Here is a 17,987-nt window from a genome sequence, read left to right as displayed (position 1 = left end):
CATCTGCAAACTTGCTAATCTTGCTGTATATGTTCTCATCCAAATCATTGATATAGATGACAAACAGAAATAGGTCCAGCACTGAACCCTGAGGTACACCACTAGTCACAGGCCTCCAGTCTGAGAAGCAACCTTCCACCATCACCCTCTGCTTCCTTCCATGAAGCCAATATTCTATCCATTCTGCTATCTCTCCTTGGATCCCATGCGATCTAACCTTCCAGAGCAGCTTACTATGTGGAACTTTGTTGAATGCTTTGCTGAAGTCCATATATACAACATCTACAACTCTGCCTTCATTGACCTTTTTGGTCACATCTTCAAAAACCTTTTAAGAAAGGAGGGAGAGAGAAAACGGGAAATTATAGACCAGTTAGTCTGACATCAGTGGTGGGGAAGATGCTGGAGTCAATTATAAAAGACGAAATTGTGGAGCATTTGGATAGCAGTAACAGGATCGTTCCGAGTCAGCATGGATTTACGAAGGGGAAATCATGCTTGACTAATCTTCTGGAATTTTTTGAGGATGTAACTAGAAAGATTGACAGGGGAGATGTGGTGTACCTCGACTTTCAGAAAGCCTTCGACAAGGTCCCACATAGGAGATTAGTGGGCAAAATTAGAGCACATGGTAGGGTACTGACATGGATAGAAAATTGGTTGGCAGACAGAAAGCAAAGAGTGGGGATAAATGGGTCCCTTTCAGAATGGCAGGCAGTGACTAGTGGGGTACCGCAAGGTTCGTTGCTGGGACTGCAGTTATTTACAATATACATTAATGACTTGGATGAAGGGATTAAAAGTACCATTAGCAAATTTGCAGATGATACAAAGCTGGGTGGTAGTGTGAGCTGTGAGGAAGATGCTATGAGGTTGCAGGGTGACTTGGACAGGTTGTGTGAGTGGGCGGATGCAGTTTAATGTGGATAAGTGTGAGGTTATCCACTTTGATGGTAAGAATAAGAAGGCAGATTATTATCTGAATGGTGTTAAGTTAGGAAAAGGGGACATACAACGAGATCTGGGTGTCCTAGTGCATCAGTCACTGAAAGGAAGCATGCAGGTTCAGCAGGCAGTGAAGAAAGCCAATGGAATGTTGGCCTTCATAACAAGAGGAGTTGAGTATAGGAGCAAAGAGGTCCTTCTGCAGTTGTATAGGGCCCTAGTGAGACCACACCTGGAGTACTGTGTGCAGTTTTGATCTCCAAATTTGAGGAAGGATATTCTTGCTATTGAGGGCGTGCAGCGTAGGTTCACTAGGTTAATTCCCGGAATGGCGGGACTGTCATATGTTGAAAGACTGGTGCGGCTTGGCTTGTATACACTGGAATTTAGAAGGATGAGAGGGGATCTTATCGAAACATATAAGATTATTAAGGGGTTGGACACGTTAGAGGCAGGAAACATGTTCCAAATGTTGGGGGAGTCCAGAACCAGGGGCCACAGTTTAAGAATATGGGGTCGGCCATTTAGAATGGAGATGAGGAAAAACTCTTTCAGTCAGAGAGTTGTAAATCTGTGGAATTCACTGCCTCAGAAGGCAGTGGAGGCCAAGAGAGAGCTAGATAGAGCTCTTAAGGATAGTGGAGTCAGGGGGTATGGGGAGAAGGCAGGAACGGGGTACTGATTGAGAATGATCAGCCATGATCACATTGAATGGTGGTGCTGGCTCGAAGGGCCGAATGGCCTACGCCTGCACCTATTGTCTATTGTCTAATCAGATTTGTGAGACACGTACAAACCTATGCTGACTATCCCTAATTAGCCTTTGTCTGTCTAAATGCCTATATATCCTATCCCTCAGAATAATCTAGTAACTTTCCAACTACAGATGTTAAGATCGCTGGCCTGTAGTTCCCAGCATTTTCCCTGCAGCCCTTCTTGAATAGAGGCCCAACATTTGTCACCTTTCCAGCACCTCTCCTGTTTTTAAAGACTACTAAATTTCAACCAGGGCTCCTGTAATTTCCTCTCTGGTTACCCACAATGTCCTTGGATATATCTGATCGGGCCCTGGTCAGATTTTATAGCCCATGTTCTGCTGGCAATTGTGTATCTTCCATTAATACATGACAAAACTGGATTTCTGCAGAGTAGTTTAACATGCAAACCCTGAATGCATTGTTAGTAATTTTAGTGGTCCTTCACCGTTGTCAATAAGGGAAATCAATAACTTGACAAATTTCAGAATTGTTCTCTTTTAAAAATGAGTTTTGAATCTCAAGTCTTCCTATTTGCACTTTTGTAACATCAGCTGACTCTGCCACTGCCTTGACTTGTCTGCTAATGAAACTCGTGTTTTGCTTTTGTTACCCATACCTCTCTGATCCAGTGTACTCCTGGCCTCTACTGAATATACCTATATTGTATGATTGCACAGCTGCAAATGGTAGATCTAGTAAAGTAAAGGATAATTTGGTGGCCAAAAGCTCATGTATCAGAGTAATGGAGGGATGAAGAATTTTATTTAAATATTTTTGTTTTACGGAGAAAGGTTGGTGAAATAATAAGCTGCATTGCAAACTAGAGTCAGAATTTAAAAATGTGTTGCTTGACCTAGAGCCAGCATGGGCAAGAGGACAGCAGTAAACACTTTGTACATATTAAGGCATTAGGTATATGCCATCACCTCCTACAAGGCAAAACCAGGAGGCAGCTCGAGCGACAGCGAAGCATCACTCCCCAACGAGCTTAATGCGTTCTACGCACGCTTTGATAGGGAGAACACTGATGTGCCTTCCCAAACCCCATACGCCCTGATGGTGTCACAGTCACAGAGGCCGATGTCAGAAGAACCTTCAATGGGGTGAACACTCGGAAAGAGCCTGGACCTGATGGTATACCCAGTTGAGTTCTCAAAGCCTGTACAGACCAACTGTCTGGCATTGTTGCAGACATATTCAGCCTCTCACTACTGAGGCCTGAGGTTCCCACCTGCTTTAAGAGGGCATCAATAATACCAAGAAGAGTAAAGTGACGTGCCTCATCGACTATCGACCAATGGCAATAACGTCTATGGTAACGAAGTGCTTTGAGAGGTTGGTTATGGTGAATATCAACTCCTACCTCGATAAGAACCTTGACCCACTATAGTTTGCCTACCGTCACAACAGAGGATGCAATCTTACTGGCTCTCCACTCCGCACTGGACCACTTGGACAATAAAAACACTTGCATCAGGCTGTTTATAGATTACAGCTCGGCTTTCAATACCATCGTCCCCTCCAAGCTGGTTACTATCATCCCCTCAATTTCCGGGGTTACGTCCGTGTGGTTTTGGAGAGAGACTACGTGCTGTTCACGGGCACCCTGGTGGATTTTCGGGACCGCTGGGCACTGCAGGGGGGTTGAATGCATCCTTGATGAGTAGTGTAAGATAGCTGTATAATGGTTTATTGTTTGTCTTGTGTTATGTTGGTGGGTTCTGTTTTGATTTTATTGTACTGTATATATTTTAATATTTGAATAAATATTTTTGATTAATAAAAATAAAGCTGGTTACCATCCCCTCCATTTCCGGGGTTCGTGCCCGGGTGGTTTTGGAGAGGGACTATGCGCTGCCACAGGCACCCTGGAGGATTTCCGGGACCGCTGGGCACCGTGGGGGGTTAAATGCATCCTTGACAAGAATTGTAACATAGTTGTATAGTAGTTTATTTAGTATTTTTGTTTGTCTTGTATTATGATGGTGAGTTCTTTTTGTTTTATTGTAAATATTAATTTTAATAATTAAATACATTTTTTGAGTTATAAAAAAAAGCTGGTTACCAAGCTCACGGAACTGGGTCTCTGCGCATCTCTCTGCAATTGGATCCTCGACTTCCTCATCCACAGTCTGTTCGAAATGGCAGAAATACTTAATCAACAGTCAGTACGGGAGCACCTCGAGGCTGCGTGCTCAGCCCCCTGCTCTACTCATGACTGTGTAGCCGGACATAGTGCAAACTCCATCAAGTTCGCTGACAACACCACCGTTGTTGGACGAATTACAGATGGTGATGAGTCAGATTATAGAAGCGAGATCGACCGATTGACCAAATGGTGCCAGCACAACAACCTGGCTCTCAATATCAGTAAAACCAATGAACTGATTGTGGGCTTTGGCAGAGGAAGGATGAGGACCTGTTTATATCAAGATGGTGGAGAGAGTCAAAGACTTAATTCCTGGGCGTGCATATTTCAGAGGACCTTTCCTGGACCAAGCACACTGATGCAATTCTAAATCAAGCACATCAACGCCTCTACTTCCTGAGAAAATTAAGGAGATTCAGTATGTCAAAGAGGATTCCCTTGAACTTCTGTAGGTTGTACAGTAGAGAGCATATTGACTGGTTGCATCATGCCTTGGTTTGGCAACTTGAACGTCCAGGAACGGAAAAGACTGCAAACATTTGTGAACACTGCCCAGTCCATCACCGGCTCTGACCTCCCCACCATCAAAGGGATTTATCGGAGTTGCTGCCTCAAAAAGGAAGCCAGCATCATCAGAGACCCACACCATCCTGGACATACTCATTTTACCTCTGCCATCGGGAATAAGGTACAGGAGCCTGAAAACTGTAACGTCCAGGTTCAGGAACAGCTTCTTCCCTACAGCCATCAGGCTATTAAACACTACAACCTCAAATAAGCTCTGAACTACGATAGACTTTATTATTATTATTGCACTGCTATTGTTTGTTTTTTGAGTGTGTGTGAATAAATAATATATATATATGTGTGTATATAGTAAATGTGTGTGTGTGTGTGTACTTGTGAGTATGTGTGTATATAATACTGAACTTTTTTCTTGTTTATCATATTGTTTACAGTACTATGTTTACATATTTGTTATGCTGTAGCAAGTAAGAATTTAATTGTTCTATCTGGGACATATGACAATAAAACACTCTTGACTTGTTTGTTGGGGTTGAGAATTAAGTTATTTGACTGCTTGGACTTGGAATTAATAAATTCCAACTTTAATACTATTTCCACCTTGCCAGCAAAGGCAAGCAGATGGAAGAAAACACTGTACACATGAAGGCAGAATGTTAGTTGACTTCAAAAGGTATTTTCGGTGCAGAGGCCAGAAGTGCATTGACACAGTCAAGTATGGGTAACAGGTGCATGTTTAATTGCAGATATAGTTTAAGATTGAGATGGAGTGGTGCTGCCACTCGATATTCTCCTTTCTGAAATAGCTGTTTAATTAGTTTGAGAAACCTTTGATAGTGGAATCCGAACTATGGCACTAAATGACTGAGCACATCTGGACAGGTTTATTGGCACAAAGGGCATGAAGGAGCCAAGTTAGCCATGGAGCCCTGATCTTTGTGAAGTACTAGCACAGGACCTCCATTGTTTGTGTCCAGCAAATCAAAGTTTGGCATGTGACTTTGCTGTAGCACTGAGTTCCTGAATAATTAAGCTGGTAGGTGGAGGTATGGTGTACCTGCATGTAGAGAACTGTTCATGATGTCATGTTGATTTTGGACAACTGCAGTTCCTAAATGGGGATGTCAAAGCAGCATAAAACACATTTTTTTTCATTCCGTTTTGAGCCAGGCACTTGCTACTTTGAATCAAATAAATGTTTTGAGGTTTCAAAATCCAGTGCAAATAACGCAGTTATTTGAATTCATTCATTTGTTTTTTTCCACAGACAAATCAAGGCATCAAAAATCTTTCTGTGGAAGCAGCTGGTTGTCTGGCTTCTGATGATCCCGACTATTCTATTCGAGACCTTTACAATGCCATAGCTACTGGGAATCCCCCATCATGGTCCATGTATATCCAAGTCATGAGCTTTCAAGAAGCAAGAGTGCATCGGTGGAATCCCTTTGATGTGACAAAGGTCAGTCTTGGATTTTGCAGATAGTATCTTCCCTATAATTTCATGTTGTTTAGCACTTCATGTGCAGCACCATATCAAAGGTCTTCTGAAAACCCAAGTAAACAACATCTACTGACTCTCCACTTGTCCAACCTGCTATTTACTTCCTCAAAGAATTCCACAGATTTGTCAGACAAGATCTCCCCTTCACAAACCTTGCTGACTTCAGCTAATCTTATCAAGTTTCTAAATATTCTGAAACCTCATCCTTAATGAGCTCTTAAAATCTTACCAACCACTGAATTTTGGGGCGGCACGGTAGCGCAGCGGTAGAGTTGCTGCTTTACAGCGAATGCAGCGCCGGAGACTCAGGTTCGATCCTGACTACAGGTGCTGCACTGTAAGGAGTTTGTACGTTCTCCCCGTGACCTGCGTGGGTTTTCTCCGAGATCTTCGGTTTCCTCCCACACTCCAAAGACGTACAGGTATGTAGGTTAATTGGCTGGGTAAATGTAAAAATTGTCCCTAGTGGGTGTAGGATAGTGTTAATGTACGGGGATCGCTGGGCGGCACGGACTTGGTGGGCCGAAAAAGGCCTGTTTCCGGCTGTATATATATGATGATATGATATGATGAAATCAGGCTGACTTATCCGCCTTCAGACTATCTGACTTCCCGATATTGACATATGTGTGGAATCTGAATGTGACTGAACAGTTTAGTAAATTAACAAAATGTCCTTGATGTAGCTTTTTGATCTTTGGCGAATCGATAGGACACTTTTGCTTCAAAAGTATGGCAAATGTTTAAGTTGGAGCACAATGCTTTTGCTCAATCACACAGGAGCCTAATGGAAGGTTTGGAAGACGATTGAAGGCTTACTTTAGAAGAAATGGTCCTGCACTGGAATTACTGTTCAGTTTTCTTTCTATTAAATGTATCTTCTGATTTGTTGCAGACTTGGCCTCACAAGGAGTTCCCACTAATCCCTGTGGGGCAGCTTGTCCTCAACAAGAACCCTGTCAACTATTTTGCAGATGTGGAACAAATAGCCTTTGATCCCAGTAACATGCCCCCAGGCATTGAACCTAGTCCTGACAAGATGCTTCAGGTATGCTGAAAAATCTCTCTCTGGTTCTTGTTGCCCCACTACTTGAAGGAAGTGGAGACTTTAGAGAGAGTGCAGAACAGATTTACAAGGGCACAGTCTTGATTAGAAGATATCAGCTCTAGGGATAGAATGAACAAACTTGGATTGTTTTCTTTGGAGCATCAGAAGTGAAGGGGAGACCTGATAGAAGTTGATAAAAAGGAAATCATACATATATGGTAGGCAGTTGGTACTTTTTTTCCATGGGGTGGAAATTTCAAAGACATAGCGGTAGAGTTGCTGCCTTACAGTGAATGCAGCGCCAGAGACCCAGGTTCGATCCCGACTACGGGTTCTGTCTGTACGGAGTTTGTACATTTTCCCTGTGACCTGCGTGGGTTTTCTGAGATCTTTGGTTTCGTCCCACACTCAAGACGTACAGGTTTGTAGGTTAATTGGCTTGGTAAATGTAAAAATTGTCCCTAGTGGGTGTAGGATTGTGTTAACGTGCAGGGATCGCTGGTCGGCACAGACCCGGTGGACTGAAGGGGCTGTTTCTACGCTGTATCTCTAAACTAAACTAAAGGGAATAGCTTTAAGGTAAGAGGAGCAAAGATTAAAAGAGTTGTGTGGCGCCATTTTTTTTGGTGATGGGCACCTGGAATGTGCTGCCAGGATACGACTTGGAAACAGGTAAAATACTGATGTTTGAGGCTTTTGTGTAGATGCAAAAGTAGGGAAGGATACAGAGCATGTGCAGGCAAAAGGGATTAATTTAAGTAGGCATTATGTTCAGCACAGACATCGTGGGCCTGTGGACATGTTCTTTTGTAAGATCGCTGCAACGGTGAAACTTTATTTACCCTCAACTAATCCTGGATTGGAGAAAACCTGAGTCCCAAAAGCCAGGTCACTGGAAAAGCTGGTGAGAATACCCAAGACTTGGCTTTCAATCATTTTGTTGCCTTAGTACATGTGTACAGTTCAGCTGTTGATGCACTGTTGATTAACTGTAGACCTCAACCTAAATTGTAAGCTTGCCATCATGACAACTAGTGAAATGGAATTCAATGTATAGAAACATTGTCTACAGAAAAGGGTTTCTGAACCTGAGGAACGTGAACCCTATACTGTTTGGTCTACACCTCACTAGTATCCTATCCTGCGGTTGATGTTTAACGATCAGGAAATATCTAGGAGTGGGAAATTAATGCTCTTCGAGATTTCAGATCCCTTTAAATTGGCCAGTGCTGCATCGATATTTTGCACAATATAGTGAAGATTTTGTATTTTACTTGCTCTCTACCATATGCACACTTGCAGTGGATATCAAAACGTCTGGACGAAAGGACTTATTTCAGTGGCCTGCTTTCTAGATAGCATGGTGGGTGAATGTTACACCTTGTGAAGTACTATTGGACAAATGGGAATTTGGCATTGATTTGGATGAGGGAAACTATTTAGCCCAACTTGGCTCACTGATCCTAATTAAAATGTTTGTTTTTAATCCTTTGATATTAATACCTTTTCATTTTTCAGAACACCTTTGTGAATTCCAGTTGCTTGCATGTTAAGTATTCTTGTGACTGACTGGCAACTTGTTTTTTAAACCAGATCTTTATATTGTCACTTGGCCTTGTTGAATCTTTGACTGAAAAGCTACTTAGGCCTCCTAGATTTAGGTTTTGGGTTTCTGCAAAAACAGCATTTAAACAATAATAGAACAAGTGTAATGTGGGAAACGCAGATAATTATTCATAGTTACATTTTGCTGTTCCAAAGTTAATTTTCAAACATTCTGCTCACTTGTGTTCTTAGTTTTGTTTTTTCTAGTGGAGATGAAGTCTCAGAACTATGGGGGAAATGACCTGAATTGAAAGTTGCTGAAATATAAAAGTCTTGTGAACCAGTGATTTAAAAATAAAAGTACTATTTATTAGATGAATTTTGATTTTTTGAGGGGAATCTTGGGACTTCCCTGATACAGGTAATTGACTGGGCAAGTTTCATTAGAAAGATTTAGAACTTCATTCCTCTGACAGCCCTCTCAAACAACTATTCTGAGCTTAAAATTTTCAAACTTAAGGTACAATTGTCATTCAGCTTTATTTTCTAAAACAACTTTCAAAGTTAGGGTTGGTGGTGAGAATGAAAGCTGATTTTGGGGCTCCTCCTTAATTCTATCTCCTGTATTGTTTATCGCTGACCCAATACTTTTAGATTACTGGCTGTATCCTTATCCTTGTTTGCTTCATCTTTTTAGTAAGTTCAAAACCGTCCTTTTAGGAGATGTCAATACTAGGCACCACCCAGAGCAATTCATCAGACGCTTAATTTTAGTATTATTGCCACAACCCTTCCACGAGACGTCTTGAAATAGTTCTGAATAAAATGAAATCATCAATACACTTGGTGTAATGCTTTTAATCAAAAATTGGTGGTTTGTTTTTAAATGGTCAGTGATTCCATTTTTCATCCCAGTCCACCCCTGTTCCAGAGCCAGCTGTGAAATCTAAGATTAGAAGCAACAAAAGTGTGGAACATTTTCCCATGCTTTGTAGTTAGGTAGTGTTTCTCCATTGACTTGCTGGCCAGACATCACACATTGAGGATGCTTGCTTCTAAAAATGCATTGTATCTTTCAGATATCAGAATTGCTTTTTTGACCGTTTAAACTGCAAACCACAAAATAACAGTATTTGTGGCATAGTTCCAGGTTCATTGTCTTTTGCCAAACAAAGTTAGAGATTGTAGAGTTGCGTTGCCCTAACAGCTGCGGCTTGCCTGCAGTCCGTTTGTCTTTTGTTGTTTTTTGTCTTAATTGTAGTGTTTAGATGTGATGTGGTGTTTTTTGTGGTTGTGTGTTATGTGGGGGGGGGGGGGGGGAGAAATGTAAAATTGTTTCTTCCGAACGGAGACCCGACCTTTGTTTTCTGCGTCGTGTCTCCATTCCCGCTGCAGCCTACCATAGGCCAAACACCTGGAGCTGGCGGCCTCCAGCTGGGACCACCTGGGCTCTGGTTCGCAGAGCCGCATACTTACCATCTGCGGAGCTGGCTGCCTTCGGAGGCTGTGGTGGCGCTGCGGGAGATGCTGCGACTCGTCTCCGGAGTGTTCTTCGGCCGTGGGCCGCATGGATATCGGAAACTCGCAGGCCCTGCCTGGGTGGGGGCCGACATCGGGAGCTCCAGCAGCGGCAGAGTCTTCGCCCGCCCCGAATCACGGGGCTTGGGTCGGCCCGCCGCGGACCTTTCACCGTCCGCGCGGAGGCCGCGGGATTTTCTCTGCCATCCGGGGGCTTCAATGTCGGGAGCCCCGACCACACTGGGACTTTTTTATGAAGTAGTTTCTGTATATTTATTATTTCAGGCCTATCCTTGTATGTTAGCAGTGAAACAGTTCAAGTCGCACAGGAAGCAGATTGTGTTAATAAACATAGCACAAAAAGTAAGGAAATTTGTGTTTGGTAGATTATTTCTTTGTTGTAACAATGCTTCTTGGCAATAAATCTTATACCGTTGGAAAGCCTGTTTATTTCCCTTTCAAATGGTGCCACATTTGTAAGGAACATGCATTTGTGGGATGAGCAGCAGAGCTGAGTATATGGGTTGCGCCCATGAAATATTTGCCAAATCTCTGCCAATGCCAAACAGCTTATTCTGCTGTTGCTAGTGACTCTTGTTTTGCGTTTCTGGTACCCCCAGGTGCTGACAATCAGGTGCCTGATTGGCACCTGATTGGCAGCATCTGTGAGCATGGGCCCTGCTACAGTGGTCAGTAGGTGTCTGCTCCAAGAATCGGCATGCCACGTTTGACTGATCTGGATAGGGCCCGTGCGATAGGGCAACTTCAAGCTGGTGTTCCGCAAAACCAAGTTGCGGCATTATTTGGAGTGAGCCCTAGTACCATCTCCAAAGTGAAGGCCAAGTTCCATATAACGGGGGGTGTCAGAGACAGGCCGCGAAGTGGGCGTCCCAAGAAGACGACACCCGAAGAAGACCGTTTCCTCACCCTGTCAGCACTTAGGAACCGTAGGCTGTCTTCTACAGATTTGCAGTCAAGGTTTGCAGGACGATATGGCCGACGGCTCTCTGCCCAGACAATTCGGAACAGACTGCACGCAGCCGATCTCCGGTCTCATAGGGCTGCCAGGAGGCCTGCCATGACTGCCCTTCACCATCAGGCCCGTTTGCGCTGGTGTCGGCAACACGTGCACTGGGACCTGAACATGTGGAGGAACGTTATGTTCAGCGATGAGTCCAGATTCTGCCTACGGCAGTTGGATCATAGGGTCAAAGTGTGGAGAAGACGCGGAGAACGCTATGCTGATTGCTGCACCGATAGAGTAACATCTTTTGGTGGAGGCAGTGTGATGGTGTGGGGCGGCATCTCCCTCACTGGAAAAACGAGGCTTGTCATCATTGGAGGCAATCTCAATGCAGAGAGATATCGAGATGAGATTCTGCAACCAGTGGCAATCCCATATCTCCACAGTCTGGGACCGAACTCTATCCTCCAAGATGACAATGCTCGCCCCCACAGAGCAGGGTTTCTCAGAGACTACCTCCAGAATTTGGGAGTGGAGAGGATGGAATGGCCTGCCAGCAGTCCTGACCTCAACCCCATTGAACACTTGTGGGATCAGCTTGGGCGTGCTGTTCGTGACAGAGTGACCAACACAACCACGTTGGCTGACTTGCGACAAATGCTGGTTGAAGAATGGGATGCCATCCCACAACAGTGTGTGACCAGGCTGGTGACCAGCATGAAGAGGAGGTGCCAGGCTGTTGTGGCTGTGTATGGTTCTTCCACATGCTACTGAGGCTCCTGTTTATTAAATGAATAAATTGTTAAATTGCCAATATGTCTTGTTCTTCAGACTTCAATCATCCAATCCACCAAACAACACCGAACAAGAGTCAATGGCAGAATAAGCTGTTTGGCATTGGCAGAGAAGATTTGGCAGATTTTTCATGGGCGCAACCCACATACTCAGCTCTGCTGCTCATCCCACAAATGCATGTTCCTTACAAATGTGGCACCATTTAAAAGGGAAATAAACAGGCTTTCCAACGGTATAAGATTTATTGCCAAGAAGCATTGTTACAACAAAGAAATAATCTACCAAACACAAATTTCCTTACTTTTTGTGCTATGTTTAGTTGAAAACATCTGGTCATGTCACTTTTCTCCATGTACAGCATATCCTAAATTAGATAGTCATTGGGGAATGAGATGAATTTAGATCCAAAAGGTACAAGTAATTTGAGATTGTTTGTCTTTACATAGGCAAGACTGTGCAGTTTATTGGCAGGAAGGAGCTTTGGGGAACAAAGTAGAAAGAAAGGCATAGTTCTCACTGCCTGCTGGTCTCATGTTTTTAGTTGTGCATCCTTTCTGGCTAATGTAGGTGTTAATGTGATAACGTGGTGAATAGTCATGTTGAGCTGGCTACATCTCTGTCAGGGAATTTTCCCCTTGTCAATATGCCTTTTGATTATAGTTTATACAGTCCATTCCGAAAGTATTCGACCCCTTCACATTCCACATTTTGTTTCGTTACAGCCTTATTTTAAAATGAATTAAATTCTTTTTTTTTAATCATAAATCTATACACAATACACCAGAATGAAGAAGCAAAAACAGATGTTTAGATATTTTTGCAAAGTAATTAAAAAGAAATAACTGAAATATCACATTTACATAAGTATTCAGACCCTTTGCTATGACCCTCAAAATTGAACTTGGGTTAATCCTGTTTCCATTGATTATCCTTTGTGTTTCTACAACTTGATTGGAGTCCACCAGTGGTAAATTAAATTGAATTGATTGGACATGATTTGGAAAGGCACACACCTGTTTGTATATGCTCCCATAGTTAAGTGTATGTCAGAGCAAAAACCAAGCCATGAAGACGAAGGAATTGTCCGTAGACCTCAGACAGGATTGTGTCAAGACACAGATTTGGGGAAGGGTATAAAACAATTTCTGCAGCATTGCATGTCCCGAAGAGCACAGTGGCCTCCGTCAATCTTAAATGGAAGAACTTTGGAACCACCAGGACTATTCATAGAGCTGGCCGCCCGGCCAAACTGAGCAATCGGGGAAGAAGGGCCTTGGTCAGGGAGGTGATCAAGAACCCGATGGTCATTCTGACAGAGCTCCAGAGTTCCTCTGTGAAGAAGGGAGAACCTTCCAGAAGGACAACTATATCTGCAGCATTCCACCAATCAGGCCTTTATGGTAGAGTGGCCAGACGGAAGCCACTCCTCAGTAAAAGGCACATGACAGCCTGCTTGGAATTTGCCAAGAGGCACCTCAGACCATGAGAAACAAGATTCTCTGGTCTGATGAAACCAAGATTGAACTCTTTGTCCTGAATGCCAAGCTTCACGTCTGGAGGAAACCAGGCACCGCTCATCACCTGGCCAATATCATCCCTACGGTGAAGCATGGTGGTGGCATCATGCTATGGGGATGTTTTTCAGCGGCAGGAACTGGGAGACTAGTCAGGATCGAGGGAAAGAATAACGGAGCAAAGTACAGATGATGAAAACTTGCTCCAAAGCATTCTGGACCTCAGACTGGGGTGGAGGTTCACCTTCCAACAGGACAACGAGCCAAGACAACGCAGGAGTGGCTTCGTGACAAGTCTGTGAATGTCCTTGACTGGCCGAGCCGGAGCCCGGACTTGAACCCGATCGAACATCTCTGGAGGGACCTGAAAATGCATCGACGCTCCCCATCCAACCTGATAGAACTTGAGAGATCTGCAGAGAAGAATGGGAGAAATTACCCAAATACAGGTGTGCCAAGCTTGTAGCGTCAGACCCAAGAAGATTTGAGGCTGTAATCGCTGCCAAAGGTGCCTCAACAAAGTACCGAGTAAAGGGTCTGAATACTTATGTAAATGTGATATTTCAGTTATTTCTTTTTAATTACTTTGCAAAGATTTCTAAACACCTGTTTTTGCTTTTTTATTATGGGGTATTGTGTGCAGATTAATGATAATAAAAATGAATGTAATCAATTTTAAAATAAGGCTGTAACGTAGCAAACTGTTGGAAAAAGTGAAGGGGTCTAAATACTTTCTGAATGCACTGTAAGGATCTAATTTAATGCAACAACTTACTGTGATCTTTTCCCAATCTTGCATAGGGTCGCTTGTTTTCTTACCCTGATACTCATAGGCACCGCCTGGGTGCCAATTATCTTCAGCTGCCTGTGAACTGCCCATTTAAGTGTCGGGTCGCTAACTATCAAAGGGATGGACCAATGTGCTCAACTGATAACCAGGGTAAGTACTTGTATCGTCCTCTTGCTGCTTGGATTTTGTTTTGTAAAGTAGTCCAAAAGATGATATTAGGCTGGGCAGCACAGTGGTGCAGCGGTGGAGTTGCTGTCTTGCAGCGCCACAGAACCGGATTCAATCCTGACTACAGGAGCTGTCTGTATAGAGTTTGTATGTTCTTCATGTGACTGCGTGGGTTTTCTCTGGGTGCTACGGTTTCCTCCCACACTCCAAAGACGTCCAAGTTTGTAGGTTAATTGGCTTTTGTAAAATTGTAACTTGTTCCTTATGTGCAGGATATTGCTATTGTCGACGTGGATTCAGTGATCCGGAGAGCCTGTTTGTACACTGTATCTCAAGTCTAAAGTGACAACACTAATTGTAAAGCATGTCTTTAACCAACTGTCATTGGAGTATAGAACATTTTGAAGAGATTATGGTAGAGTTATACAGTGAGGATTTTTAATAAAATTAACCAGATTTGTTTCATTGTTACGAGAACTGGGCTGCAGGAACAGTGGTCTCTGGTTCGAATCCAGGTTTCTGATCTGCTGGACCAAAGTTCAAATTCCATTAAATTTAAATGTTAATTTTTTTTTAAATTACCACAAACCATTTAGATTACTGCATAGGAGTGTGTAGGAAGGAGCTGCAGATGCTGGTTTAAACCGAAGATAGACACAAAATGCTGGAGTAACTCAGCGGGACATTCCCGGCAGCATCTCTGGAGAGAAGGAATGAAACATGGAAAAATAGGTGCAGGAGTCGGCCCTTCGAACTGCCATTCAATATGATCATGGCTGATCATCCAAAATCAGTACCCCGTTCCTGCTTTTTTCCCGTATCCCTTGATTCCATTAGCCCCAAGAGCTAAATCTAACTCTCTTGAAAACATCCAGTGAATTAGCCTCTACTGCCTTCTGTGGCAGAGAATTCCAGAGATTCACAACTCATCCTCATCTCAGCCTTAAATGGCCTACCCCTTTTTTTAAACTGTGACCCCTGGTTCTGGACTCCCCCAACGGGGAACATTTTTCCTCCATCTAGCTTGCCCAATCCCTTAAGAATTTTATGTTTCTATAAGATCCCCTCTCATCTAAATTCCAGTGAATACAAGCCCAGCCGACCCATCCTTTCATCATATGTCAGTCCCATCATCCCGGGAATTAACCTGGTGAACCTACGCTGCACTCCCTCAATAGTAATAATGTTATTCCTCAAATTAGGAGACCAAAACTGCACACAATACTCCAGGTGTGGTCTCACCAGGACCCTGTACAAATGCTGTACAAATCCTTGCTCCTAAACCCAAATCCTCGCAATGAAGGCCAACATACCATTAGCTTTCTTCACTGCCTGCATACTTAATTTCAGTGACTGATGTACAAGGCCACCCAGGTCTCGATGCACCTCCCCCTTTCCTAATCTGACACCATTCGGCTGGTAATCTGTCTTCCTGTTCTTGCCACCAAAGTGGATAATCTCACATTTATCCACATTATACTGCATCTGCCCACTCGCCCAACCTATTCAAGTCACCCCAACATCCTCCTCACAGCTCACACTGACACCGACACCCAGCTTTGTGTCATCCACAAACTTGGAATGGGTGATGTTTTGGATCGAGACCCTTCTTCAGACTGGTTAGGGATAAGGGAAATGAGAGATATAGACAATGATGTAGTGAGATAAAAAACAATGAATGAAAGATATGCAAAAAAAGTAACGATGATAAAGGAAACAGGCCATTTGTTGGGTGAAAACGAGAAGCTAGTGCAACTTGGGTGGGGGAGGGATAGAGACAGGGAATGTCGGGTTAGCTGAAGTTAGAGAAATCGATTTTCATACCACCGGGCTGTAAGCTGCCCAAGTGAAATATGAGAGGCTGTTCCTCCAATTTGCATTTAGCCTCTGTATAAACTGCAGAGTTTACTGCATAAACATCTTTGTTAACATCCATTATGTGAGAAACTCTGCATCCAAAAATGGTCTGGCCTGGTAATGACTGGCCAAATGTGGTTGACTCGTCAGGACACACTAACTGCCAATAAACTAAAGCCGAACATTAATCCCTAAACTGAAGCGTTGCTAAGGATATTTTCAAAGATCCGTTACAAAATAAAAAATGTTGAATCACAAATAATTCTGTTTCTTTGTGAAATCTTATCAAACTACTTTTTTTTTTGTTGCAACATTCAGCTATGTTAGACATTATGTATACATTTTCTTTAATTTTGTTATGCAGGAAGTGGGGGAGGGTAGTGAAGAGCCTTAACCTTCAGTATTTAAACAAACTGCAGTTTTGTAAACATGTTTTAGTTGTTTATCTATCTCTCTGGGCAGAGTACAAAGCCCAAAGGGCAAGATGTAATTACATAATTATGGTATAAACATCACATGATGACTTGCAGGATAAGAGTTCCATTTTCAGGTCAGTCCTGTGATTTTATTGTGCTCAACTTAACTTTTCCGCTACACCTATTGAACCCCCAACCTGTTACTTGACAAAGTGAACAGCTATATGTTGTCTTAACAGTTTTGATTTTAAATTGTAAGAAATGTTGCTTTGGATAGTGAATAGCTTTCAAACCACATGAAACAAGTGGCTTTGATACTTTCCTATTGATGGCCATGTTTACATTTCCCAGCAGACATCTTTTGGATTGTGTCAAAATGAGAATACAGATTCTTTCTGTTTTCTTCCCTGTCAACCTCTCTGCCAGAGACACAGGGAAAAGTTTTTGCTCTCCTACCACAGCTGTTTGAGCCAGGGCTGGTCTTCTTCCTCTTTAAGCAGTGACTGGTTTGGAATTGGCACCTTTGTTTTCCTGGGTAGGTGTGATGGTGAACTCAAGTGAGCAGTCATGAGAACCTCTCCTGCTTGTTCATGAGCAAAATAGTGCTTTCTTGAAGAAAATTGGAATAATAGACAATAGGTGCAGGAGTAGGCTATTCGTCCCTTCGAGCCAGCACCACCATTCAATGTGATCTTGAATAATGTACTTGTATATAAATAAATGTATTCTGCTCTCCTTTGCAGGTGGAGCTCCAAATTATTACCCAAATAGTTTTAGTGCCCCTGAAATTCAGCCTCTGGCCATTGAGCACTCTCTGGCTGTAACAAATGATATTGCTCGATACAGCACAAATGAGGATGATTTTTGCCAAGTGAGTACAATAGAATTAGACTTTTGTGGTCAGGGCTTTTTCTTAGTGCCACTTTTCACACAGCAGAAATATACCTCTTGAGCCAACTGGGCATTATGCATTGTGCTGATCATAATTTGGTGAAACACAGTTTCTGGTCACAGATTCTATACACGCTTGCTATATTAAGTAGTCATATTGCGCAGTAACGGGCCTTTTGGCCAAAATCATCCATGCTAACCAAGATGTCCCACTTGCCTGTATTTTACCAATATCCTTCTGAACCTTTCCTATCCATGTACTTATTCAAATGTCTTTTAAATGCTGTTGTATGCGCCCCAACTACATCCTGTGGCAGCTTGTTCCATATTCCCACCAGCACCTAGGAAAAAATACCCCCTCGGGTTTCATTTAAATCTTTCCTCTGTCAAAGTCAAACCATTCAATAAGACTCGTGGATGACTTGATTAACCATCAGCAGTGAATATATTTTACTTGCACAAGGAGAGAGTGTCACAGTCAAAAGCTGTGATCAGAACTCTAAAATTAAGGCGGTTCAGCAGAGCATTTATACATCAAAAAGATAATTACTAAAGTACAAGAGTGAGATAGATTGATATGTTAATTACTGGATCTATACTTTT

The 17,987-nt window shown here is 42.9% G+C and overlaps 1 protein-coding gene across 1 annotated transcript in view; it reads left to right on the top strand.

Moving 5' to 3' along the window:
- cat (catalase) overlaps positions 1 to 17,987 on the top strand; it is a 41,487-nt gene that overhangs the window by 15,910 nt on the left and 7,590 nt on the right. The window contains exons 7-10 of the mRNA XM_078415090.1: positions 5,645 to 5,836; positions 6,774 to 6,926; positions 14,064 to 14,202; positions 17,237 to 17,364. Of these exons, the coding sequence (XP_078271216.1) occupies positions 5,645 to 5,836; positions 6,774 to 6,926; positions 14,064 to 14,202; positions 17,237 to 17,364 (612 nt within the window). The remainder of the gene's footprint in view (positions 1 to 5,644; positions 5,837 to 6,773; positions 6,927 to 14,063; positions 14,203 to 17,236; positions 17,365 to 17,987) is intronic.

This window comes from Rhinoraja longicauda, chromosome 18, assembly GCF_053455715.1.
Source record: "Rhinoraja longicauda isolate Sanriku21f chromosome 18, sRhiLon1.1, whole genome shotgun sequence".
Taxonomy (NCBI): domain Eukaryota; kingdom Metazoa; phylum Chordata; class Chondrichthyes; order Rajiformes; family Arhynchobatidae; genus Rhinoraja; species Rhinoraja longicauda.
Note: the sequence above shows the minus strand (reverse complement) of the source record. Positions and strands in the feature narration are given on the sequence as shown.